Here is a 27339-nt window from a genome sequence, read left to right as displayed (position 1 = left end):
AGATGACCCTGAGGAGAGAGGCTGATGACTTTGAACAGCCCTGTCTTGCTTAAAAATCCAATTCACTTGCAAGTCAAGACATCACCCTCCTTTTGTCATTGGTCCTCTTCAAGAATGAGGGACAAACAATGACACCTAGCCCTTAGTCATTAAATGGGTGTTGCCTCAGACAAATTGAGACCTAGGAAAGACCCTAATTTAGAAAGGCCAAGGTCACCCACTGCATCTCAGGCTATCTCCAGTCTTCTTGACTTTTGTCTTGCCACTGGATTTTGATGACTCTGGAGGAGAGAGGCTGATGAATGTGTGCATCTCTGTCTCACTCAAAATCTAATTCATGCATAAGTCAAGACATCACCCTTGTGATGTCATTTGTTCTCTTTGAGAATGAAGGATGAACAACAACAGCCTGGTTTGAAAAGGAAACAACTCTTTCAAAGGGAGAGCTACTGAGGGTAGACAGAAAATTAGCCCTCAAAAAAAGTAATATGACCCACAAAGAGTTTTATGGGGGAAGAGGAGGAGTATTTGTAACTTAAAGCTCTGCCTGTCTGCTTGTTGATAAGTGTTTATTCATTTATCTATGATACTGAGATTTGGAAACTATGCTGGGCAAATTCCATTCTTGTTTGGCATTACCATAATACCAAAGACAGTAACTTTCAAATTGATGTTTCTAATATAAATGTTAAAAAATCTGCAGAAGGAAGGCTGGTTCCAACTGCTTGATAAATAGCATTTTTTAAAGGTGGCTCTCAAAGTAATAGATAATAAGTAGATAGTTCTATTATGCATGTTAAATTCGGCATATTGCAAGCTTAAAAGCAGATTAATCAAAAAATGGAGATTAAAATGATCATAAGAACAAAAATAGCACTGATATTATTCAATGAGAAATTGATTTAGCCTTATAAATGATTTTTTCTGAAGAGTATGGGACAATAATTTGTGGAACTAAATTACAGACAAGTTGGAACTTCCTGGTTTCTAAAGTTTTTGCTTTTAGAGGATTATTTCAATATACTCTTGTGAAACTGAGGTTTTATCAGACTCCTGGAATAAACACACACAAATGCTCCCACAGTCATTTATGAGAATTTATTTATTCATGTGCAAAGTTTTATTTTCAAAAGAAAAATAAAAAAGACAAGAAAAGTCACTAAAACTTTTGTTTCTTCCAGCATCTGTCTCTCTCTCTACTGCAAAGTCTTTTATTGCATGATTTTTGGAGGAGTTTATTATCTCAGGTTTGGCATCTGTTTTCCCATTTTCACAAATAGGAAATATGTTTACAGTAGGTTTTACAAATGTTGTGGGCTGTACAATTAAACTTTTTTTCCTTGGCACTGTAGAGTCATACATAAGTGATGAGACTGTACCAAGTAGCAATTTACCTTTTATTATCAAAAACAAAATTTAGATATATATCTAATTATAATTAATTGAGAATGTAACATTCTTATAAGAAGTGACCCATGTTGGGTTAATATTTATTGGCTTTTATATCTGTATTTTGTTTGTCAATCTGCCAATAAAAATTAAAATCAACATGCTTCTCTGTAGTCCAACTATCAAAGCCACCTACTGTGTAGAGTTGAATAGATAACAAAAATATCTGTATGGAACAACATTATAGCCCTAGAAACCGTTATTATGGCATTGATTACATCAGTTCCCAATCAGATCTCCAATGCTGGTCGAAACAATTTTATTAACGAAAAAAACAGAACTGTTATATACCTCATTGAATATCACAAACTGGATGTCCCACACACATCTTAAATGCAATATATCCAAAAATGAATTCAATATATTCTTTCCCTGCCCTTTCTCTCTTGCCAGCTTGCCTACTACTGAGTAGGACACCATCATCCTCAAAACCTAGGTGTGATCCTTGACTTTTCATTCTCTTTCACTTCCCATATCCAATCTGTTACCAACTACCTTCACAATATCTCTTTTATATACTCCTTTATCTTCTTTGATACTAACACCTCTCTGCCATGAGTTCTACTTACCATATTTTTTTTAACTATTACAATAGCCTTTGAGTTTGTCTCCCTGCCTTAGGTTTCTCCCCACTCCAGTCCATCCTCCCATTTGGCTGTCAAAAAGTATAGGTATGATCCCATCATTCCTAGTCAATAAATTCTAATGGGTCCTTATTGACACCAGGATTGATTTAAAATTCTGTTTGGCATTCAAAGTCAACTTAGGCCCTTCCTACTTTACTTATCCCACATATTCTGAGATAAAGTGACAGAGACTTCTTTGCTATCCCTTGTATAGAACCTTCCATTTCACCCAGCTCCTGGAATTTTCACTGACTGATCCCCATGGCTGAAATTATCTCCCCTCATATATCCATCTCCTGACGTTTCTGGTTTCTTTCAATTCACAGCTAATATCCCAACTTCTATAAGGAGCCTTCCTGATCCTCCTTAATCCTTAGTGCCTTCCTTCTATTAATTATCTCTAATTCATCCTGTATATTTGTTTGTTCATAGTTGTTTGCACGTTGTCTCCCACATTAGACCGTGAGCTCCTTGAAAGCAGAGAGTGCTCTTTACTTTTCTTTGCATCTCCAGTGCTTAGCACAGTGCCTGGAACACAGTAGGCACTTAATGTATGCTTGTTGACTTACTGACAGTTAAAAACAGTTTGATGTCTCAAGGCACCACTATGGTAGAACTTTATGCTTTTGAATAATCACCTAGTAGTTTGCTACTCTGTAAAGTCAACATGGCAATAATTAGCTTGAGCAATTGTGAGAAGCAATCTCTAGAGGACTGTTGGATAAATAGGAGGCACATTATCATAATACAAATAGAAAATAATGAGTTCTAGAAAGAGCATGTTGAGCACCTTTGTGGCCTAGGTTATATTTCTCCATCTAATGCTACATAAACCTCATGTACAAAAGGACAGAGTGATCCTTAAAGGTATATTCTTGTGTGCATTTCTTTGTCTTCTGGGATAGGGTGGCATCACTGAATTTAGTTTGTGGGTGTACATTCAGTCATCACATGTTCTGGGTTTGGTTCTGTTGTGCCACATGGGTCATTCAAGTGCAAGTTCAAGTTTTCTGAAGTCAAGTGGGAAGAATTGTAGATAATTTCATTGAAATCTGACTTGATGTAGACTAAAGGTGAATTATTCAAGGGATACTCAACTGAGACTTGAGTGTTTTCTCGAGTCATTCCCATATCTTTGCTGTGCTCTGAAGGTGATTTCCTTTTCATTCGTGTGTAGCTTTTGTCTTGATTCTCCATGCCTTGTTCATTTTTCAAAAATCTTCCAAAGAACCAGATGAAAAAGCCAAACCACACAAAAGCTATTAAGCTTGGAACAAAAGCCAGACATTTGACATCGAGACTTGCTCCTACATATCTGCTATGCAAGAACATATCTCCCTCTGCATAGGTTCTATTAGTCCGAGGGTTAGTGTTATTAGATCTCCATTCCCAGGATAGCTTGGTTCTGTTTAAATCCTTTAAGCTTTCTGCATCCTCCACAGTATAAATCTTTTGTCCAGGGCCAATATATTGCCCATATTCATGTGGCTTATAAAATATTTGGTTTTTCCACATATTAAGGTCCAAAATTAGGACGAGAAAAATGATGCCATAGTTAAACCATTTACCTGTTTTTTAAAAGAAAGTCTGAATTAATAAAAGAATCACAAAATATATTTTAGAATCACAAAGTTAAAAGGGAATTCAGAGGTCATCTAATTCATATTGTACCAGAAAGGGAATCCTCTCCATAACATTGTTGACAAGTAGTCATTCAACGTCTGCTTAATAATATCCAGTGACATAAAACTATCTCCCATCATACCCCATTCCATTCTGCTGAGAAATCTTGAAGATCATGGGATGTACAAACTAGTAGACTAATGAGAAACCATTCCATACTTAGTAATGAAAAGCCTGGGCAACATTTCTTTTAAATAAATAGTCCCAGAGGATAATGGGATTTATTGCAAAGGTAATCTGCTATAATGACTTATTGTTAATATGTAAATAATTCAGACTCCTTGAAGAGTGAGCTGAGATTAATAATTGATGAGAATGATCATTCATTTCAGCAGACCCTAAGTTAAACACTACTAGGCATCTGGTGACACAATAGATAGACTTCCCGGCCGGGAGTTAAGAAGGCCTGGGGTCAAATATGGCCTCTAACATTTACCAGCTGTATAACTGAGCAAGCCACATAATCTCTGTTTGCCTCAGTTTCCTCAACTGTAAAACAGGGATAATAAAAGCATCTACCTCAAAGGGTTGTTATGAGGAAATAAGAGAATATTTGTGAAGCATTTAGCACACTGCCTGGCACATAGTAGGCACTATATGTTTGTTTTCTTCCTTTCTCTTCTCCTCAACCCCTGATAATCAGTAATACAAAGTCTGCTTGACTCATTTCAAGCAACAATTTAAAAGGAAGAAGACTTTGCATACCATGCCTTAAGAACTAATAACACTGTTAGGTAGCCTGGATCCTCTACAAACTCAAGCTGAGGAAGGCAGGACTATTGATGATGATTATAATTTGTACTATCAACTAGCACTGGCACAGGGTAGATAGGACAGGAAATCTCTTTCCTCTATTTTGTTGTTGAAAGTGTTCAGGGATATACATTTTCTACTTAGTTCTGCTTTGTCTACATCTCAATGGTTTTATTATTTCCTAAGTTATCCTTTTCTCTGATAAAATTATCTTTTGTTTTTATGATTTATTCTTAGACTTACTCATTCTTTAGGATAATATTAGGATTCTTTAAAATCATAGTTTCCACTTAAATTTTAATCCAGAATTTTTTTAAATTGTTTTTACTAATTATCATTTTTCTTCTACTACAGGTAGTAAAAGATTGCTTCATATTTTGGTTTTTCTATAATTGTTTATCAGGTTTTTATGTAGTAATACATCAGTTTTTGTAAAGTTCCATGCAACAATGAGAAATATACATACTTATGATTCCCATTCAACAACTGGAAGAAATTGAAGAAATTTATACCTATCTTTTCTAAAATTCTATTCATGCCCTTAACTTTTCCACTGTTTATATTTGTGCCAAATTGCCTAGGTCTAAAATTAGAATATTGAAGTCTCCCAAAATTATTATTTTAACTATTTTTCCTTATACTCCAGTTAACTTTTTCTTTAAGTATTTAGATGCAAAGCCATCCAGAGATATATGTATGTGTGTGTGTGTATAATCTGTGTATATATAATTAGTATTTTATAGTATTTTTAGTATTGTTATTATCTATGATGCCTTTAAGCATAATGCAGTTTCCCCACTTACCTTTTTTAATCAAGTCTATATTTATTATAGCCTTGTCAGAGAATGATTGCTGCTCCTACCTTTTGAAAAATTCATCTGAGGCATAATAGATTGTACTCTTCTTCTTCTATCATACTCTATGTAGATCCTTTATGATTCAAGTGTGTTTATTGTATACAATATTTTTTGCATTCTGTTTTCTAATCCAGAAGGAGCTACCTTCCTCCATTTTATGAGTGAGTTCATGAGTTTAACACATTTAAAGTTATGTTTGTTAATTATATTTTTACTTTGAGCATGCTCTATTGTAGCATAGAAAACAAAGTCTCTTTATTCACACACACACACACACACACACACACACACACACACACACACACCATTCTCTCAGGGGTGGAGGAGAAGGATGGGAACAATAGTAGCAATGTAAAATTCAGTAGTTTGATCCAAGACCCAGATCACCCTTCATAATCAACCCTCCGTAGTTAAAATATATTTTGCTTGTATTTTTTCCTCCCTTCCCTCCTCTACTCTTCCTCTTAAATAATTTTTTCCATTTTTTATCTCTTTATTTCCATGCTACATTTAATGTATTTCTATGCTAAACTCTTTGTGTGTGTCTGGCTCTGTGACTGTGTGTAACCTATTTTCCTTTGCCTAGTTCATATGAGTGAAGTTCATGAGAATGGAATCTTGGAATTTTACAACCCCCACTCCCATGTTTACATCACGTAGGGCATGGAATAAATATCTTTGAATACTCTGGAGAAAACTCCTAATGGCATTCCTCAAGGAAGAAGAAGAAAGTCAAAAGTGAATGTTCTCCCCAGTGTGTGCAAAAAAGAGAACAAAACAATACCCATGACTTATATTGTATCCTAGAAAGGACACAACAACAGGACAAATAACCTTAATACCATAATAGAAGAGATTTTCTTGAAATTTGTGAATATGGAAAATGAAATACCAAGTGAAAAAATTCATACATTGCCTCCAGAAAAAAAAAACACCTCTAACATCTTTGCCAAGAAAAACCCAAATGAGGTCACAAAGAATTATACACAACTGAAAAACTGCTAAACAACAAAAGAGTTTCCCACATTCCAAATATTCCTAATGCAAAGGATCACAGCGGTGTAGAAACTTTGTAGTTCAAACACAGAAGTCAAGAGAAACATAAAATGGTAAACATGTATTGAACAATGACAAAGGTATAAATGAGGATAAACAGCTTACATTATAATACAGGGAGATGATACAATGTCCCCTCTAAACCCTATCATTATTGGGGTCATAGAGGGAGTCTAATTCGACAAAACCTGGGAGTGGTTCTGCTATGTCTTCCTGATCTTAAGAGAAGAATGGAAAGAAAGAGGAAGAGGAATACATGGGAGAGGAAGAAAGAGGGAAAAGGTTAGGAAAAATTAGTTCACATAACCAGGGAGTGTAAGTAGAAGTCTATGCAAACATGATGGAGGGAGTAGAGAGGAATAGCTGACAATTGAATCTCACTCTCATCTGAACCAGTCAAAGGAGAGAAGACTATATTACGCATAGTTGGGTGCAAAAAAACAAATATTCAACAGGGAAGTAGGAGGGAAAGAGGAGAAAGGAGCAGGAAGAATTAAAGAAAGGGTAAATTAAAGGAAAGCAAAACAAACTCTAAGGATGTACAAAAATATTGACATTTTAAGGTAGCAAAAGAATGGGAATCTGAGGGAGTATCCATAAACTGGAATGTTTCAACAATGTTTCAACAACTTATAATATCTAAATATGATGGAACACTATTGTGCTATAAAAATAATTAAGGGAATTATACCACAGAAGTTTGAAAGAATTAAGAACTCTGATTAGTGTTGTTAGCAACCACTATTCCGTAGCACTTATAATGAAACATGCTACCCATTTCCCGACAGAGACAAGAAGAACTCAGGGTGAAGAATGAATGATATTTTTTTCATATTTTTATATGACTTATTGTAGAAATTTTTTTGCCTCACTATACATATTTATAACAGGGGTTTTATCTTAATTTTATTCTCAATTGGGCACTTGAGTTGAGAAGGAAAGAATGAAGATTTTTGCTGATTGAAAAAAAAAAGTATATATAAAATTTTTTTAAAAGAGGCAAGGTCCTTCGCTGGGGGAGAGGTGGGAGGGGAAAGTGTGGGAGGCTTGAGGAAGAGATTTGTAATATGTCCTGTGGGGAGTGAGACAGAGTATTGATTTGAGAGTAATAAAACTACTACCTTGCTGCAATGAGGGTCCAATTAAAGTTAGATAACATACTTCTAGGATGTACACAGTCAGCATAACTGTTTAAACTCCTCTAGTTCTATTCAGTAGCATGGGAGTAAGAATGAAGAAACATAATGGGTGTAATATAAGTTTAAAGTTTAGGAACAGATAGACAGCTACAGGAATAGATGTGAAGGGATTACAGATCTTGTTAAGGATGACAGACAGAGAAAAGGCAGTATGATGGCTAATTATGGTCAGATAGAGGAATGTCAGAATTTCTGATTAAGGAAGTTTAACAGTTGTGGGCAATGATGATATCTACTGTGTGACCATCCACGTGTGTGATTGACATAAAATGAAAAAGTACCACATGACATGACCAACAAGATAGAGGACCAGACACATTCTCCAATCCTTATGATCTTTCCAACATCTCCAAAATTAAAATTATGGATAAGAGGTAAAGCAATTTCAGCTATCTCCATAAAACAACATTTCAAAAACTCTAAAAATGTAACAACCCAATAAACTAACAGCAGAGAAGGCCAATCCCTAATCTACCAGGGCTGCATAAACCAAGTCAACAGCTCACAATAGAACTCATCGAGAAAACTGAGGAATATAGGGAACTGGGGTAGGACACCAACCATGTGTGTGGATACACCAGGCCTGAAGAAAAGGGGAATGGCATACAGATGGGATCAGATCACTCAGGACAGAGGCTGAGGCCGATGGAAATTGGGAACATGGGACAAGTACAGCTTGGACATGGGAGGAGGATGAAGTAACTTGAGGCCCAGACCTCAAGGAAACTGCCATCAAAGGGGAAGGAATAAGAAAGCGAATTTGGTGGGAAAAAACACAAACTGAAATTACTAAAGATAGAGACCTAATAATTCAGTTAAAGAAGCAAATAAACTAACAGGGATGATATTATTAAAAGAAGGAAATATGGCCTCGATATCATCTGAATTAGAACATGGAACCACAGCAGGATGTTCCTGAATAGTTTCAGAGAGAAATAATAATTGTAAAAGCAGAATTTATGGCCTTCATAGAAGAAATGATCAGCAGAATAAAAAATTAAAAAGAAACTTCAATATACAGTGTAAAACCTCATCAAAGAAACAAAAGTGAGAATGATGGATTAGGGATGCAAATACATAGAAGTGAAAGACAATATGGAAGAAGAGAAGAAATATCAATAATTATAAAAGAAAACGTAATCTTGATACAAGAAAAAATATTGATGTTGAAAACAGGTAGAACTGAGCCATCATAAGGATCATAGGTCTTCCAGAAAAAAAAAATATGATCAGTAAAAAAAACAAAACAAAACATAAAGCCTGAACACCAAAACACAAGAAATAATTTTTGAAAATTGTTCTCTATGGGGGGCAGGTAGGTGGCGCAGTGGATAGAGCACCGGCCCTGAAGTCAGGAGGACCTGAGTTCAAATCTGGCCTCAGACCAAACACTTGACACTTACTAGCTGTGTGACCCTGGGCAAGTCACTGAACCCCAATTGCCTTAAAAAAAAAAAGAAGAAAGAAAGAAAATTGTTCTGTATACAATTGCAAGGATCCATAAATCACTTTCAGAAAAAAATCCTACATGAAAAAATACAAGACACATAGTGGTTAAACTTAATAATTCCAATGACAAATAACAAATTTTGCAAATGACTGGGAGAAAAACCTTCATATACAAAGAAAATTTGGATATCACAAAATTATTCTGAACCCATGTAAATTGGAGGAGTAATAATGAAAATAATGAAAAGCAAAGGTGCTAATGTAATCCAAGATGACTTACAGTGCAAATCTAAGATTATGAATGAAAAAGACATATGTTCATTAATAAGCATCAGAAGCATTCCTATAAAGAAAATCATATAGGAAGGAATTATTTTCTTTGCCCATACCCTAGATAACAGAAAATAAGAAACATAAAACATTATTTATTATGTATAACAGCAACCTAAGATAGAATAGATTATGAAACAAATTACCCCAGAAGAAAAGGGAAAAAAAATCTAAAAAGAGAAGACATCTATGAAGTTAACCAAACAATAAAATAATAGAGAGGTCATTGTTATATTATTTTCTAAAGCAAACAAGGGGACAAGGGTGAATGAAAGCAGAAATCAAACAGAAATGATTGTAGTGAAACAGGCCAGAAACATAATGCACTAAGCCTCACAGCACCCCACCTATACAGGTGAATCAATGCTTTGTTTTGTTTTGTTTTTATGGCACTAAACTGCCAAATGAGAAGAAATATAAAAGTGGGAAAGGGAAGGATAAAAATAGAAGGGAATGTGTATTGTACTTTAATTAAGTCAATAGTTACCAATGAAAGGATAATACCTCCTAAAATCTGTCAGGAGTAAGAGGGTCTACAGAATAATGGATGAAGAGATCAAAGAAAGAATAAATATAAAGAATAAAAATTCAGAATAAACAGAAAATGAAGAGGAATAATGAAGAAAATAAGGGAAAGAAATCTTTTAAAGAAAATTACGTAGCAAATAAAATTTAAAACTAACAAGAAAAAATTGAAGGGAAAAGAGGAAAGGAGATTTTACTTGATTAATTAATGAATAGAAGATAATAGGGAGATAAATAGAAGACTAGATAAAAGAAGGAAACAAAGACTTCACAATAATTGAAGCAAAACTCCAAAATTAAGGAAAGAGATGAAAAACAAGAGTAAGGGTATTGAGGGGGAGGGAAAGATAGCCAGTGGGAATCAGGTTGGTTTAAAATAGATTATGTTAAAATAATTAAAGAGACAAAGTACTATGTTTGTAGAGGAAGAGGAAAAAACTTTAGGAAAAAAACTAATATTAGAGATAGAGGAAAATAGAGTTAATTTTGATAACTTCAATATGAATGGATTAAAAAAATCCAATAAAACAAAACAAAAAAAGGAGTGAAAGATTGAATAAGAAAATGTAGACCTAAAATCTGTTGTTAGAAATAACCACAGCTGAAAAGCAAAGACATACACAGAATAAAAATTAGGGGCTGGAACAAAATTTACTATGGTCTATGTAAATCCAAAAAAGTAGGAGTTGCAATCATGCTATCAGATAAAGTAAAAAAATTTTTTTTTAAATATAAAAAGAGATAAACAAGAAAACTGCATTATTCTGAAGGGAACAACAAATAACAACCTAATATTATTATTAAATTACATCCTCCAAATTCCTTAAATCTAAATTCAAAAGTTAACTTAAACACAAGACAATGATAATTATATATAATTATATATATAATATGTATAATATTATATATATAATTATAGATAGATAGATAGATAGATAGATAGATAATTTAAAAACAATATTGGGGCAGCTAGGTGGCGCAGTGGATAGAGCACCAGCCCTAAAGTCAGGAGGACCTGAGTTCAAATCCAGCCTCAGACCAAACACTTGACACTTATTAGCTGTGTGACCCTGGGCAAGTCACTTAACCCCAATTGACTAAAAAAAACCCAATAGCTACTACAATATAATAGTGGTAGGAGATTTTAATGTCCATCTGCTAGTTTTGGACAAATCTAACAGAAAGAGAAACAAATGGGAAAATATAGAAACTGAAGTGGAGCTTGTTACTTACCCCAGATCACCCAGCTAATAAGTATATGAGGCAGGATTTGAACTCAGGAATGTCTGACGTCATTACTCATGCCCTGTCCAATATACATATCATATTTTATACATACACACGTATAATTATAATTATTATTATTAGTTTCCTCAAATTACGGTTTATGCTACTTTAGCAGCTAAACAAATTATGGTGTATCAAAGTAATAAAATATTAATCAGCTATAAGAAATAATGAAAGGGATAGTTTCAAATAAACTCTCCCTGCCAAGGCTCAGCCTTGGATCACTCCTACCATCTGCTGACTTCACTTTTACACATGCGATCAAAGGTAGAGAAAATCACACAGCTGTTCTGATAGGAACCATTACAAGTTTATGCTATTGTCAGGATCCTCATGCTAAGATCAACCCTCTCTTTTCACTCCCCTCTTCTTACTATGAGGAGACACCTTGTATTCCAGAGCTAAAGCCCAGCAAGCAAGCTGTGCTCTGAGTTTGGCACAACAACAATCCTTTGTGCACACCCTCTGGTTGAACTCTGCTGCAGCTAAATCACAGTACTGATGGTGCTTGAGCTCAGGCAAGCAGCAGCACACCCAGTCACGAAGCCCTGCTATGGATGAACTTTTTGTCACTAGGCAACCTTGCCTCGTTGCTGTTACGCCTCACCACTGCTGCTACATCACACTGTTTGATTCTTTGTCTAGCCACAACTACATGTGTGTGTGAGAATGTGCGTGTGTGTGTGTGTGTGTGTATGTGTGTGTGTGTGTGTGTGTAAAATCAAAGTTTAGCCTCACTGTCTTGGGTCTTCCCTTAGAGGAGACCCTGGCACGCATGCCTGGTTTCTCTCCTCCAATGGAATAATGAATGCATTTTGCCTATAACCACTGTTAGCTCTTTGGTTTTACTTTATTTTATTTTGTTTTTCAGAGTTAACAGTTAGGGTGTTACCTAATGTGAGCTCTTTGGTATTTTTCAGAGTTAACAGTGGTTGCATAACCTCTGTGACTCTTTGGTCATTTATTCTCAGGGTTTGACACTACACATCCTCAATTGATGTCATATCATTCATATGCTTTCAACCCTCTTTCACACGAAGAGGTAACTTTCCTCCTTACCAAGGCTAACCCTTATATTTGCACAAGTCTTCCTATTCCATCCTGCATCTCTGTATCCCACAACAGATTGCATCCCGACTCCATCATTTATTTTCAATTTCTCTCTGTCTCTTGGTTCCTTTTCTACTGCCAAAAAACATGCCCACATCTCCCTCATCCTCACAAAATTTGATCCTTTTGATCCTTCAATCCCTGCTATCATCTCTACTGCCCTTTGTGTCTAAACTCCTTGAAAAGATCATCCACAATAGGTACCTCCTCCATTCTCTCTCCTCTCATGCTCTTCTTAATCCCTTACAATCTGGCTTCTGCTGTCATCATTCCAAAGTAAACAACGATCTCTTAATTGTCAAATCCAGTGATGTTTTCTCAATCTTTATTGTCCTCAAACTCTCTGGAGACTTTGACAGTGTTGATCACTTTTGTCTCCTCCTCTTCTTTTTAGATTTTTGGAACAGCATTCTCTCCTGGTTCTCTCCCTACTTATCTGATTATTCCCTGAGTCTCCTTCCCTTGATCCTCATCCAGATTAATCTCACTGACCATGGATGAGGCTGTTTCGTAAGCCTTCTTCTCTTCTCTCTCTACTATTCCTCCTGGTGATTTCATCAGCTCTCATTGCTGAAATCTACCTATCCTTCCCTAACTTCTCTGCTGACCTCCAATCTCACATCTCCAGCTGTTTTTCAAATACTGGACATCCAACATGTCCAAAACTGTACTCAGCTTTTTAAAAATGCATATCTTTTTTAAAAAATAATTTTGGGTACAGTTGAGCCCGAAGCTGTTTCTCTCCCTCCCAAACCTGCACTGGGGATGCAGTGACACTAGCTTCCTTACTGTTCTCTAAACAAGATATGCCATTTCTTATCTCTGAGCATTTTTTTCTGGTTCTCTCCATGCCTAGAATACTGTTCTTCCACATTTCTGCCTACTGGCTCCCCTATCTTTAAGTAACAACTAAAATCTAATCTTCTATAGGAAGCCTTTCACAAACCCTTTTAATTACAGAACCTTCCTTTAGGTATGGCCTGTTTTCCCATATATAGTTTGTTTGCACATATTTGCTTGCTTGTTGTTTCTATCATTTGATTGTGAGGTTCCTGAGGGCAGGGACTGTTTTTTGCTTCTTTTTTGTATCTCTAGAACTTAGTACTGCCTGGCACATAGTAGGTACTTAGTAAATGTTTATTGATTGATTACATTAACTGATACAGAATGAAGAGAGAACTAGAACCGCAGAACAACATTGAAATCAACATTAAAAGATATTAAAAGCTTATAGCTCTGATCAATGACTGGCCAATGATGACTCCAGAGGATTGATGATAAAGCCTACTACCCACCTCCCGAGGGGTAATGGATCCAAGATGAACCCATACACTTTTTGATATGACAAATGTGTGTGTTTGTTTTCTTTCTGTTACAAGGATTGTGTTTTTCTTTTGTGTGTTTGTGTGTAGGGGTAGATAAGAGAGCAGAGCTAGTGATAGTGTTGGCTAAAAAAAAAGAAAAGAAAAGAAAAGCATGCATTAAAAATCCACAGAAGAGAACAGAAAGATCAAGGGAAAATGCAAACCAGCAGGCCAGCTTTGAAAGTAAAATATTGAATTTACTGAATACTGTTTTTTTAAAGCATGCTAAATAGAAGATTCATTATTTCATATATAATCTTTTATTACTTTACTTTGCATACTGAAGTGTGTACTCTGTCTCTGTCTGTCTGTCTGTCTCTGTCTCTTTCTCTGTTCCTTATTTGTTAAAAATGAAATGGCCATGACAGAGCATCCATTCCAGCCCTAAAATATACATTCAGTATTTCATTGAGGTCAGGAAGATGCACAGGTGGTAAGATGCCCTATTGGCAAGTTACATACTGTCCTTAAGTTTCATGTGGATGCAAACTGAGGATGGAAAGAAGAAGTAAGAAGGGAGCAATAGTTGCCAGGAGGCTGCACTGTATATTGTCGTTTTAATCAGAGCAGTATTCATAATCTTCTACTTAACTGAAGAAGAGGTAGTATGGTCCCCTCACCAAGATGCTGAATTATCTTTCAGTCAGAGGAACAAAGAGGCGGGTAATGTGATTGGATTGTAAGTTGGCATTTTACTGATATAAGAAAAACCTCATAATAGTACTTCTTTTATGCCTTTTTTATTTAATCCCTCACATTGTTGCCTGAATAATCTTCATGATGTACCACTTAGATCACTTTTCCACTCAAACACCTTGAGTGGCCCCCCCCCCATTGCCTAAAAAATTAATCTCCTGAATCAAAGACTCTTCACAATCTGGCTCCCAAATACTATCTCACCATACTTCTCTTTCATGTACTCTGAATTTCAATTAAACCAGAATAATACCTTGTTTTTCTTCTCATTTCACCTTTAAATTTAACCATGCTTTTTTTCATTCTATTCCCATGCCTGGAATATATTTTCTCCATTGAAGTCCATGAACCCCTCCTTTGTAGTTATCATATGCTCCCTTCCATCATGTTTATTTGTGTACATTCCTATATCCTTGCACAAAATCCAATTTCAATGCCTCATTTTAATGTGGATGTGACCCTAATTTCTCATATTCTATGCCAGTGGAGCATAAGTGCTAAGAGATTATACCAAGCAACTGAAGAGTCTACTTTCTAAGGAAAATCTAGCTAACTATAAGTCATAGGCTGGATACTTAATGATAAATTATTATCCCTGGAAATCCATGTTATAAAAAAAATATACAAAATTGGTCCCAGTCCTGTTGAAAGAAAAACAGGTCAAAGGTTTATCAACTATACAGCAGTCTTAAGTGAATATCATGAATATTTTCCTCAAGAACAGAGTTGAGAGGTACTAGACATGAAAAGCACCTAGTTTCTGATTTATTTTTTAATTAATTATTTTTTTAATTTTTGGAATAAAACAAGCATTTCCATAACATAGTACAAAAAAAAGATGATTGCCCATGAAACTGCAAATTCACTATGTACAATTTGCTATTCCTCTTATATATACAACAAATTTATCATGTAAATTTCCTTTTTTCCCCTTTTTTCTTCCCTCCCCCTTACTCCCTGCCTCAGAGATGGCTACCATTAGACATATATATATACACATATATACATACACATATATATGTAAAATTATTCTATACATACTTCTATTTATCTGTTCTTTCTCTGGATGCAGATAGTGTCTTCCTTCATATAAACTTCGTAGTTAATTTGGATATTTATGTTAGTCAAAATGACTTATTCGCTCAAAGTCATTCTTCAAACAATATTGCTGATACTATATACAATGTTCTCTTGGTTCTGCTCATTTTGCTTTTCATTATTTTCTGCAAGTCTTTCCATGTTTTTCTGAGATCACTGAACTCATCATTTCTTACAGCACACCAATAGTATACCATCACAATCATATACAACAAGTTGTTCAGCCATTCCCCAATTGACAGGCATCCCTACAATTTCCAGTTCTTTGTCACCACAAAGAGAGCTGCTATAAATATTTTAGAACACATAGGTTCTTCTCCATTTTCCCTAATTATCTTTGGAAATATACCTATTAGTGCTATTGCTGGGTCAAAAGGTATAGGCAGTTTATTAGCTCTTTAGGCATAATTCCAGATTGCACTCCAAAATAGTTGGATCAGTTCACAATTCCACCAACAATGAATTAGAGTCCCAATTTTTCCACATCCCCTCCAACATTTGTCACTTTCCCCTTCAATCATTTTAGCCAACCTGATAGATGTAAAATGATATCTCAAGGTTGTTTTAATTTGCATTTCTCTAATCAATGATGATTTAGAGCATTTTTTCATATGACTATAAATTGTTTTGATTTATTCATTGGAAAACTGACTATTCATATGCTTTGACCATTGATAAATTGGAGAATGACTTGTATTCTTATAGATTTGTCAAAGTTATTTGTATATTTGAGATATGAGAACTTTATCTGAGAAACTGTCTATAAATTTTTTTCTCAAATTTTCTGCTTTCCTTCTGATCTTGGCTACATTTGTTTTATTTTCACAAAACCTTTTTAATTTAATGTAATTGAAATTATTCATTTTATAACTCACTCTGCTTGCTATCTCTTGTTTATTCATAAATTATTTCCCTATCCATAAGTCCGATAAGTAATATGTTCCATGTTCTTCAAATTTTCTTGCAATAGCTCTCTTTATATCTAGGTCACGTATCCATTTTGATCTTAGTATATGGTGTAAGATATTGGTCTATGCCTATTTCTGTCACACTGTTATACAGCTTTAACAACAATTTTTACCAAAAAATGAATTCTTATCCCAAAATCTTAAGTCTTTACACTTGTGAAATACAAAGTTACTATATTTATTTGCTGTTGGCAAATTGTATGTCTACTCTGTTCCACTGATCTACTTTCTTATTTTGTAGCCAGTAACAGATAGTTTTGATAATTACTGTCTTATAATATAGTTTAAGATCTGGTACTGCTAAATCTCCTTCCTTTACATTTTTAAAAATTAGTTTCTTCGGTATTCTTCACTTTTTGTTCTTCCAAATGCATTTTGTTATTATTTTTTCTAATTCAATAAAAGGATTTTTGGTAATTTAATTGGGAAGGCATTGAATATATAAATTAGTTTAGGTAAAATGGTCATTTTTTCTTATATTGGCCCTGCCTACCCATGAACAATTAATATTTCTCCAATTATTTCAATCTGATTTTATTTGTATAAAAAGTTTTCATAATTTTGTTTATTTAGTCCCTGTGCTTGTGCTCCTAGGTGTACTCCCAGGTATTTTATACTATCTAGAATTATTTCAAATGGGGTATCTTTAACTATCTCTTCTTACAGTGTTTTGTTTGAGATCTAAAGGAATGCTGACAATTTATGTGGATATATTTTATATCCTACTACTAAATTATTAATTTTTCAACTAAATTTTAGTTGTATTTGAGACTGTCCAAATATATCATCATATCATTTGCAAAATATATAATGCAAATTTATAATTTTATTATAGTTTGATAGGAAATGATTAGTTGCTGATGTGGGGGCAATTTTTGAATCATGTGGGAATAATCACACCACCAATTTATTGTAAAGACTTGGATTTGAGTCCCACTCCTAAACACATACCGGCTAGGTAACCTTGGGCAAGTCACTTCTCTGGTTCTGAGTTTTCTCATACGTAAAATGAGAGCATTGAACTACATGGCTTCTGAGGTATCATGATTCTATGATCCATGCTTTCTCGCTTTCCTATCCCCTGAAGGACTTGTGCCAAGTACTTGCATCCCCTCTTTCCTCTCATGAAATCTCTCACTCTTCTCTTTCTTTTATTATCTTCTACTAAGGGCTCTTGAAGGTCTTGCTTGCTAAGGATGCACTGTGGCTCTTCTGCTACTGATAGGAGAATAGGGGACTGGAAGCTTCTCAGCTCTTTTGGTCTCTCCTTGCCTATTCTTTACGGCTGCAGTATACTGCTAACTCTAGAAGGGTTAAGCTTTTTTCATTTTTTTCTTTTCTTGTTTCTGCTCATCTCTCTAGCTGAAATAATTTACTTTAAAGCATAATTCCTCTCTATTTTCTCACTCACTCTTTTTTAAAATTGCTCTTCTTTTTTTAACTTCATAGTTGGGGGTTTGGGGCTATTAGTTTGGAGGCCTCCTGTTAAGGCAACTCAGCAGGGTCTAGTAAAGGTATCTGTTTAAACTCTAATTTTACCCTTCTTGTGGGAATTTGTGTGTCTCCATTTATTGGGTTACAGCTAATCCTAAAATCCATGAAGTATATTAGGTTGTAGAAGCTATTTCTGAAAAGGCTTATATATTTGTACTAAACTAAAAATTTTCCAAAGAACTCTATGGATATATTGCAGTTTTGCATTTTCCTTCTTTCCAGTTATAAATAGCCTTTTCTCCCAGGGTCCTGCATGTGTGTTATTATATTTAAATTCTAATTGGTAATGTTCTACTGAACAATGATGCCAGATTTTCAGGATCCTGGTTGTAAAGGAGGGTGATGAATCCTCTGCTCAAATAGCCTAACTCAGTCTTGATAACACTCAGAACTATCTCCATTCTGGCCAATACCAAACCTATATTGAGGTAGGAGTAATTGGAAAGCTAGAGCTAACCATCTCTCTCCCTTTATAGGCTCCCATGAATACCATAGCCCTCCTAATTGAAGGCATAGTAGCATTAGCAAATAAAGGAAGCAAGATAATAATTAAAATGTAGACATTTTTATAGTTTACAAAGTTATTTCCTCATAACACTGTATTGTGTGGCTCAGTAATGTAAAGGACCTTATAGCCTTCAAGTCTAATACCCTCATTTTAAAAAGTTTATATATTTTACTGAAACTTGAAGAAGTGACTTGCCCAAGGTCAAAGTGGTAGTAAGTGGCAGAGCTGGGATTTAACCCATCTTCTAACTCCAAATCCAATTTTCTTTCTACTGTACCATATTACTCAAACTCTTGTTCCCTATCAATATTCCATTTCTCCATATACAGGTTCTCTCTGTGCTGATAGATTACCTCCATTTCTGTAATTCTCATGTGCCTATACCAATTCTTTTCATTCAGTCTTCCTCTCTGACCCTGAATCTTGTTTCTAGTGTAACATTGCTAGTCAAATATATCAGAAGGTAGTATGTCATGCTACAAAAAGTAATAAACCAATTATTAGAAAATCTGGGATTTGAATCCTAGCTCTGCCACTTAACTATGTGACCTGCCACAAGAGACTTTATCTTTCTGGGACTCAATTTTCTCCCATGTAAAATAAAGGGAATAGATAAGTTATTCCAGGAGTGAGGAACCTGTGGCCTTGATGCCACATGTGGCCTTCTAGATCCTCAGACATGGCTTTTTGACTGAGTTCAAGTTTTACAGAACAAATTCTTATATTAAGGGAATTTGTTCTATGAAGTTTGGATTCAGTCAAAGGGCCACACTTGAGGACCTAAAGGACCACATATAGCCTCAAGGTCACAGGTTCCCCAACCCGATGCTATTCCCTAAGGTTTTTTCTAGTTCTATGTCCTGTCATTTCTTACACACACACACACACACACACACACATAGAAACACACACCTGCCTCCACCAACATATGTATCTATGTGTGTATATGTGTGTGTATCTAAAAATACATGTGTATTTATGTACAGATATATATACATACATATAGTTATACATATATGTGTATATATTTGTATGTATCGGTAGTTTATTATGCATCCCTCTCTCTGGTCACTTCATCTCTTTATTTTGTATGGCCCTGTATCTGACTTCTTACTTAACTTAAACACTGTGCTGTGTTAAGATTCTATGTGAAAAAAAATCTCAAACCTAAATTAGGGACATGTTGGATGAAGAAAGGTGTTTCATGCTTAACAACTACATATTGTGATATTTTACTTTACTTAACAAGAATGTAGGAGTTATTAGACTTCATTAACTCTAATAAAACAGAGCTCTGAAGAAGTATTAATGATTCAGCATTTGTAGTTCATGTGGAAGTTAGGATTCATCTTCCTGATGAGACTGTTTAAGTACACTGAGCCTTACAGCACAGTGGATGAAACATTTCAGGTAATTCTCCTTCCTTTGTGCCTATTGTCTAACAAAGTGAAAGCCTAAGTGAAAGTCTTTCACCAATCCCTCAAAATTATATCTGGCTTTTGTGAAAACAAAAACCAGATTGGCCTTTGTGACACTTCAGCTGATTAACACTATAAAGAGAAAACTAGGGAGGACAAAGAAAGATGGAAGAGGGAAGGTAAGTTAACTATTCTCCAAAGCTTCCAAACCCACAGTTATCCTACCAGGAATCTTTGGCATGTGTCCTAGGATACAAGTCTGTGTCTTATTCTAACCTAGTTTTAAATTGTACAAAGTTAAAAGAGATAATGTCAAAGCTCACATTTTTCTCGACCATCCCTACTTTGAAAAACCCCAGCTCCTGAAATTCCTATCTCTTAAAGTCCTGCCTTGTGTCCCAACGTTGAATGAATTGCCTGCCTTGCCTACCTCAGGGAAACAGGCTGACCTTAAAAAGATATTAACTCCAAAGATTCTTAGTAACAAAGTGTATAGGCAGTATGTAGGAAATAATAAAGATATTCTGGGTTGCTCATAAACTTTTGAAAATATAATGCTAGACAAATGATTTTTATCTCAAACTGAAGTCAGATATGCACTGATTTTATATATAATATATGCTATAGATGTAATGTACATCTATATATATAGTCCTGTAATACTAGCATTCAAAAGTTATGAGCTAAGCATTCTTACAGTTTATTTACTTACTTTAATTCCATTTTCTTTCTCTATCCAGCATTTTTAACTTGAACATAATATTTCTGACAAGACTATAATGCTCAAAGTAAATATTACTGAGATGACAGACTAGAATAACTTAAAAACAGAAAACAGAGATTCCCTGTTGGTAAGACCAGATGGCCCAGGCAAGAGTCACCCAAGGGGAAGTGCTCATGCCATGTGTATTATGGCTATTTGAGAGGTCCATTTAATCATTAAAGCAGTTAAATGGGTACTCAGAAACTGTGGCCTGCATGAAAATGATTGATTTATCCTAATATGCATATATTTATGTATAATACACATAGAATGTGTTACATATATTGTGTAATATATGCATAAATATATATGATAGATGGGCTTTATTAACTTTGAATATAAATAAAAACTTGATGCATTATCCCCATGCATGGGCTTATTCTCCATTTTAGAAATATTACCTTACACAAAGTCTAAAAAACAAAAAATAGACTATTTGGGAAGCAAGGGTTCTATCAGTATTCAGTTTTGTTCTGCTTGGGCTTTTTTTTTTTTAGGCAATTGGGGTTAAGTGACTTGCCCAGGGTCACATGGCTAGTAAGTATCAAGTGTTTGATCTGAGGCCAAATTTGAACTCAGGTCCTCCTGACTTCTGGGCCGGTGCTCCACCCACTGCACCACCTAGCTGCCTCTGCTTAGGCTATTTTAAGCAACAGTTTTTAAGGTTGTTTTTTTTTTTTTAAGTTTTCACTTTAGGCACTAATTGCTTAAGTTCTCCAGCATGGGATAGGATACTGAGTCATTGCCCTTAAAAAACATACATGCACATACATGCTCATATGTACACATGCACTTTACATGTTAACAGAAACAAATGTAGCCTGTTCTTTATTTGTGATCATTCAGCTCTCTACTTTGTGTTAAAAACTGATATAAAACTTAATTTCAGGCAGCTTTTCTAAGACTAGAATGACTTGGGTGTCATGGAAGGTTATTATCATAAATTATCATAAATCAGACTAAAACAGAATAAGCAGAATGAATCTAAAAATGAAATAACCCATGAATCAACAAGAGAACCCTTTTAAACAAGGGAGAATTTTTTGTCTTTAGCAGCAATATGTATTACTTAAGGTGACAAGGAGTTGCTAATTTCTTACAGAGAAGTGGGCTTGCTTAAGCTTTAGTACATTCTTTTAATCTCATCAGTAACCAAAGAAGGGAAATGAAGAGAAAGTGTGCTGAACTATGTATTGTAAAAACAATTTATCTCCCCAAAATAAATAGGACAATATATTCTGATAGGTAACCAAATGTGTTTGTTGAGGTTACACACCTGTTATATGTATTCGGTATTCTTCCTTAAAGATCATCTGGAGCAAAGGAATCTGGAATTGCATATGAGGTGTGTGTAATCCAGGAAGATTTACGTCAACATCTCCCATGAAATGTGGGAATTCCCAATCCTGTTAGAGAGAATGGACAAGAAATAATACATACGATTTATTTTGCCTCTACATCATAAGCACACAAAAATTGTCTTGTCTAAAGCATCTACTTTTAAATAGTTTAGAGATAGACAACTTTATGAAGTATTAATTTAAGTTGTAAGATGTCTGAATAGCTATTTGCAAATTAAGTAATTGGTATCCATTAGAATTTTTTCCCTCTCCACAACTGTCGGAGGAAACCATATTACCAACAACATAGGAATAATTTTTGGATTATTGATGTTTACTCCTTATATACTGGAGAATAATCTCCAGGAAAATTAAATCACCTTGTTTTTAAACAATAAAAAAAAAACTGATAAAGGTTGTATTAGAAAGATTTGAGTTCAAGTTCCATCCTAAAATCATACTGGCAGGATAACTCTGGGAAGTCATAGCTTCTATGGGCCTGAGTGTAAAATGAAGGCATTGAACTAAATGGATTCCTAAGTATAATGATCTTATAATCCATGCTCTTGCCTTCTCTCTTACTCTCTCCTAAAGGCTTTGTTCCCCCTGGCTGCATCCCTTCACTCTTTTCTCTCTTCCCTTGAAAATAAGTAGTTCTCATTCTCCTTCCTTTCTTTCCTACTATCTTTTACTGAGGACTCTTGAAGGTCTTGGTTGCTAAGAATGCACTGTGGCTCTTCATTTATTGATTAGGAGAACAGGGAACTAGAAGGCTCTCAACTCTTTTGTTCTCTCCTTACCTACTCTTTAGAACTTAGAGCTGTAGTACTCCTAATCCAAGAAGGCCTAGGTTTTTTTTCTTTAGCTTTTCTTGTATCTATTCTTCTTTATATTTGAAATCACTTACTTCAGAGCATGGACAGCTATGTGGCACATAAGATAGAGTGCCAGGTATGGAGGTACTAAGACTCATCTTCCTGAGTTCAAATCTGGTCTCAGACACCTACTAACTGTATGTCCCTAAGCATGTCACTTAACCCTATTTGCTTCAGTTTCTTCCTGTGTAAAATAAGCTAGAGAAGGAAATGGCAAAACACTGTAATATCTTTGCCAATAAAACCCCAAATGGGGTCACGAAGAGTCAGACATGACTTAAAATGATTATACAACCACAACATCAGAGCATATTTTCTCTCTCAATTTTTTTTACTTCTCTTTTTTTTTTTAACTGCATAGTTGAGGGTTCAGAGCTATTAGTTTAGAGGCCTCCTGCTAAAGCAACTCACCAGGGTCTAGTGAAGGTGTATGTTTAAACTCTAATTTTATCCTTCTTGTGGGTATAGCTGTATCTTCCTTTTCAGGGTTGTAATGTGTCTCAAGTTGCAGAAGCTATTTCTGATAAGGCTTCCATGTTTGTATTAAGCCAGAAGTTTCCCAAAGCACTTCATGTATATCACAGTCTTATGGATTTTCCTTCTATCAACTTATAAATAGCCCTTTTCTTTCAGGGATTTGCACTTATGAGTCATTAGAGTTAGGGTTTTTATTGATAATGCTTTACTGAACATTGGAAAACAATACCATTTTCAGGATACTAGCTATGAGTTATCTTACATTTATTTTCTATTTTTAGTTCAAAAAAATTTCTTATATCCCATGGAATCATTGATTTCTGTTTGAAATATTCTCAGTTTTTAGGGAGTCTATTTCTTAGGTAAGTTTCACTACTTTTTCTTCTAAATTATTTAATATCGTTACAGTTAGTTCCTCCAGACCTTTTATTTCTTTTATCTCTTGCTTCATGGAGGGGATGGTGGTGGTAAATCCATTTAGTACTTATGGAAAATCCCTTTTTCCCTTCCAGTTTCTGTACAGTTTTTATGAATTTACTTGCTTCTTCATTTGGATGATCTTTAGATCTACAATCAGTCATTTTTTACACTGATTGGTATTTTTTTTAATTTAGTCATTTATCTCCAGTTTAGTTCCTGAATTGGGGCTTTTTAATAAGGTCAGGTTCTACCCCCTGCTGTACTTTTGGGTGAAGTGACTGATCCCCTTCAGTCTCTCCATGGTCATCTGGGTTTTTACACGGATTTCCTCCCAGGACTAGGGCCCTTCATATCTTTAAGATTCAGAACACTATATTTTCAGGGCAATCCCCAACATTTCAGAACAGATTGTTAGGAACCTCAAAGTTCCTTAACCTTGGGTGTACTGAGCACTACATTACAGTGCTGGTTGTTGTCCACTGGTTGAACCATTCTGTCGAAGAGAGATTAAATTTATTCTATTTGGTCCTAGAGGGCAAAACTGAGAAAAGTGATGTGGGAATTTAAAAGATGTCCATTTAGGCTTGATGAAAGAAAAACCAAAAAGTGCTACTATAAATATGTTGGTGTGCATGGGGCCTTTCTACCATTGAACTCCTTAGGGTATATGCAGAACATTGGAATCTCTGGGTCACATGGTCTGGATATTTTAGTTACTTTCTTAGTCACTTTCACAGTACCATCTTTGCAACTAGTTTCTCAAAATGGTGAACCAATTCACAGTTCTACTCAGAATGTATTTAGTGTGCCTTTCTTTTCATAACTCTTACAACTTTGACGACTTTCATCTGTTGTCATCTCTGCCAATTTGCTGGATGTGAAGTGAAAACTCAGGGTTATTTTGTCCACATTTTCTCTTATTAGTGATGTGAAACATTTTTTCTTATGGTTGCTAATAGTGTAATTCTTCTTTTTTTTTTTTTGGCAATTGGGATTAAGTGACTTGCCCAGGGTCACACAGCTGGTAAGTGTCAAGTGTTTGGTCTGAGGTCAGATTTGAACTCAGGTCCTCCTGACTTCAGGGCTGGTGCTCTATCCACTGCATCACCTAGCTGCCCCGTCTAATTCTTCTTTTGAGAATTGTTTGTTTTCCACTTACAATTAGGAATTGCTTCATTCATTGAGTTTGTGTCTCCAGCACTTAAGTATAGTGCCTGGCAATAGTAGTCACTTAATAAATACTTGTTGATGGATTGCTTGGCCATTTGAGAAAGGGGGGAGGGAGTGGCATACATGGTTTTTGATCTTACATATTTTCTGTTAATTACCCATATATCAGATCTTTTTCAGAAATATTTGATATAAGGGCTTCTACTCCTCCATAATAAGCCATTTCAGATAAAAGCTTTTCAATTTCATGTAATTTAAATTGTTTATTTTATCTTTTGTGATCACCTTTTCCCCTTGTTTGGCCAAAAGTGAAACCCTTGGGAACTGCTGTGAGAGGTGATGAGGTGAACCTGATCTGGTTCTCTTCTTTAATATTTTTATGATATGACCTTTAATATTCAGATCCTATAGCCCTTTAGAGCTGATTATGGTATAGATGGAAGATTCTTAAAATTTAAAAAGTGGAATGGAAAAGATCTTTCTCCACATTTAACTAGAAACTAAGATGAAGGTTGTTAGACCTTCACCTTTGCCTCTTGGGGGAAAAATATCAAGCAAAGCCAAAGCAAAGCAAAGCAAAGGTACTATGGTTTTAGACATGATACATAATCTGCTATTTCTAGCTACAGACTTGCCTTAAATAGTAAAAGAAACAATAGATTTTGAAAAAAACAGGTTCTTTGTCTTTTGGTTGCTCAGAGTATTTTAAATGTTTTACCATGTGAAAATGCTACCCATTTTATTTTGGTGTATCGGTAATTAGTAATTTTTCTAGAGACATATCATAACCCATTTTCCTGTTAAAAACATTCTAATGCAGTTTGAAAATCAGAGCTGATATCAAGTTGGAAATAATTTTGTTTTAAAACAAGATACGTCAGAGTACTCCTTAAGTTCTAGTCTTATGTCTATAAAATAACCCAGAATAGAAATGAAATGTTTTCATTTATTTCTACTGTTGTCTCAGTGTTTTCTTTCGCATCAGTTAGCAGTACATAATTATTCAAATTTATACATATTCATACAAATTTACTCTCTACTATAAGTTGCAGTTTTAGTCCCTGATGTTTTATAGATAATCAATGGTAAGACATTTGGATACTAAGAATATGAGGAATATGATGAACTACAATGTCAGTAAAAGTAGGTAAACAAAGCAATAGCCAATTAATTATTTAGATATAACTATTCAGATATTTTAAAAAATTACTCCCTCCATTCTAATAAGAGTACACGGAAAATATTTAGAATACAGGACATATCTGATTCTTTAGGTAATAGGAAGCTCAATTTTCAATCACTTCTATATCTTTAGGTATTTTTCCTCATGAACTTCACAAAAATATTAAAATCATAAAATGTAAACAAATAATAGAATTATAGTTTTTTTTAAAAATCCCAAAGCTAATTTAGTTATGGTTTCAAAGGGGAAAAAACACTACCCTTGAAATAAAAAAAATCTTGGTTCAAGTCCCAAGCTCTGACCTTTGACAACCAAGTTACCCAGGGCAATTCATTTCATTTAAACCTTTCTGAATCTATTTTATAATTTATTAAATAGAATAATAGCATATTTAATAGTTATTTTCTATAACCTTCTTCATAGGACTACGATAAGGAAAGCATTACGTAAACTTTAAAGGGCTATAGGGATGTGAGCTACACATTGTTAGCTTTTTCTAGTCCAGTTTGTAACCAAAGGATCCTTCTGACCTACAAAATCTGAAATAAATGGTCAGGTAACCACTATCCTTACAGAATCCATTTAAAGGTTTTCAATGACTGGAAACCCATTATCCTTCAAGGCAAACATTTACATTTTTAGATTCCTATAATTGCTAGCAAGCTCTTAAAAAAAATCAAACTGAAATCTGCATCCTCTCAGCCTTCTAGAACCAAGAAAAGGAAATCTAATCTTTCTTCCATGTGAGAGGCCTTAAAATATTTTAAGATAATTAGTAAATTCTCCCTAACTTTTCTCTTCTCCAAGATTAACATCCCCAATCCTCCTAGTCTCTCCTCTTACAGTAATTTGAATTGTCTCATTATCCTAGTTTTCAAATTTGCATTTCCTGCTTTTCAATATCCATTCTAAAATACAACTCCCAGAACTAGAAATACTCTCAATCTAGTCCAATAAAGACACAGAGATTCCATTTCTCTCATTCTGGACAATACATTTTTATCAAGGCAGTTTAAGATTAAATAGTAAAGGGCTTCCATGTCACACTGCTGACATGCTTAAAACATTTAGATATTTTTTATATATTGCTTTCTAGATGTTTCTTCCTTACATTGGTACCTGCTAAATTTAGTTTTTGAATTCAAGTATAGGAACTTACACTTATCCCTCTTACATTTCATATAGTTACCTTTGGCCCCCTACCTTGATCTATTAATATTCACGGATCCTGGTTTTCTCAA

General features: G+C 34.8%; 1 protein-coding gene across 1 annotated transcript in view; it reads right to left on the bottom strand.

The window, feature by feature from the left end:
* Positions 1-2584: 2584 nt before the first annotated feature.
* The window catches only part of TMEM117 (transmembrane protein 117), a 179763-nt gene continuing 155008 nt past the window's right edge, over positions 2585-27339 (bottom strand). The window contains exons 7-8 of the mRNA XM_027858974.1: positions 21910-22039; positions 2585-3643 (exon numbers count right to left, since the gene is read on the bottom strand). Of these exons, the coding sequence (XP_027714775.1) occupies positions 2997-3643; positions 21910-22039 (777 nt within the window). The 3' untranslated portion in view covers positions 2585-2996. The remainder of the gene's footprint in view (positions 3644-21909; positions 22040-27339) is intronic.

Source organism: Vombatus ursinus, unplaced genomic scaffold, assembly GCF_900497805.2.
Source record: "Vombatus ursinus unplaced genomic scaffold, bare-nosed wombat genome assembly UNPS02013950.1, whole genome shotgun sequence".
NCBI classification, from domain to species: Eukaryota; Metazoa; Chordata; class Mammalia; order Diprotodontia; family Vombatidae; genus Vombatus; species Vombatus ursinus.
This window is presented reverse-complemented; position numbering and strand designations above follow the sequence as displayed.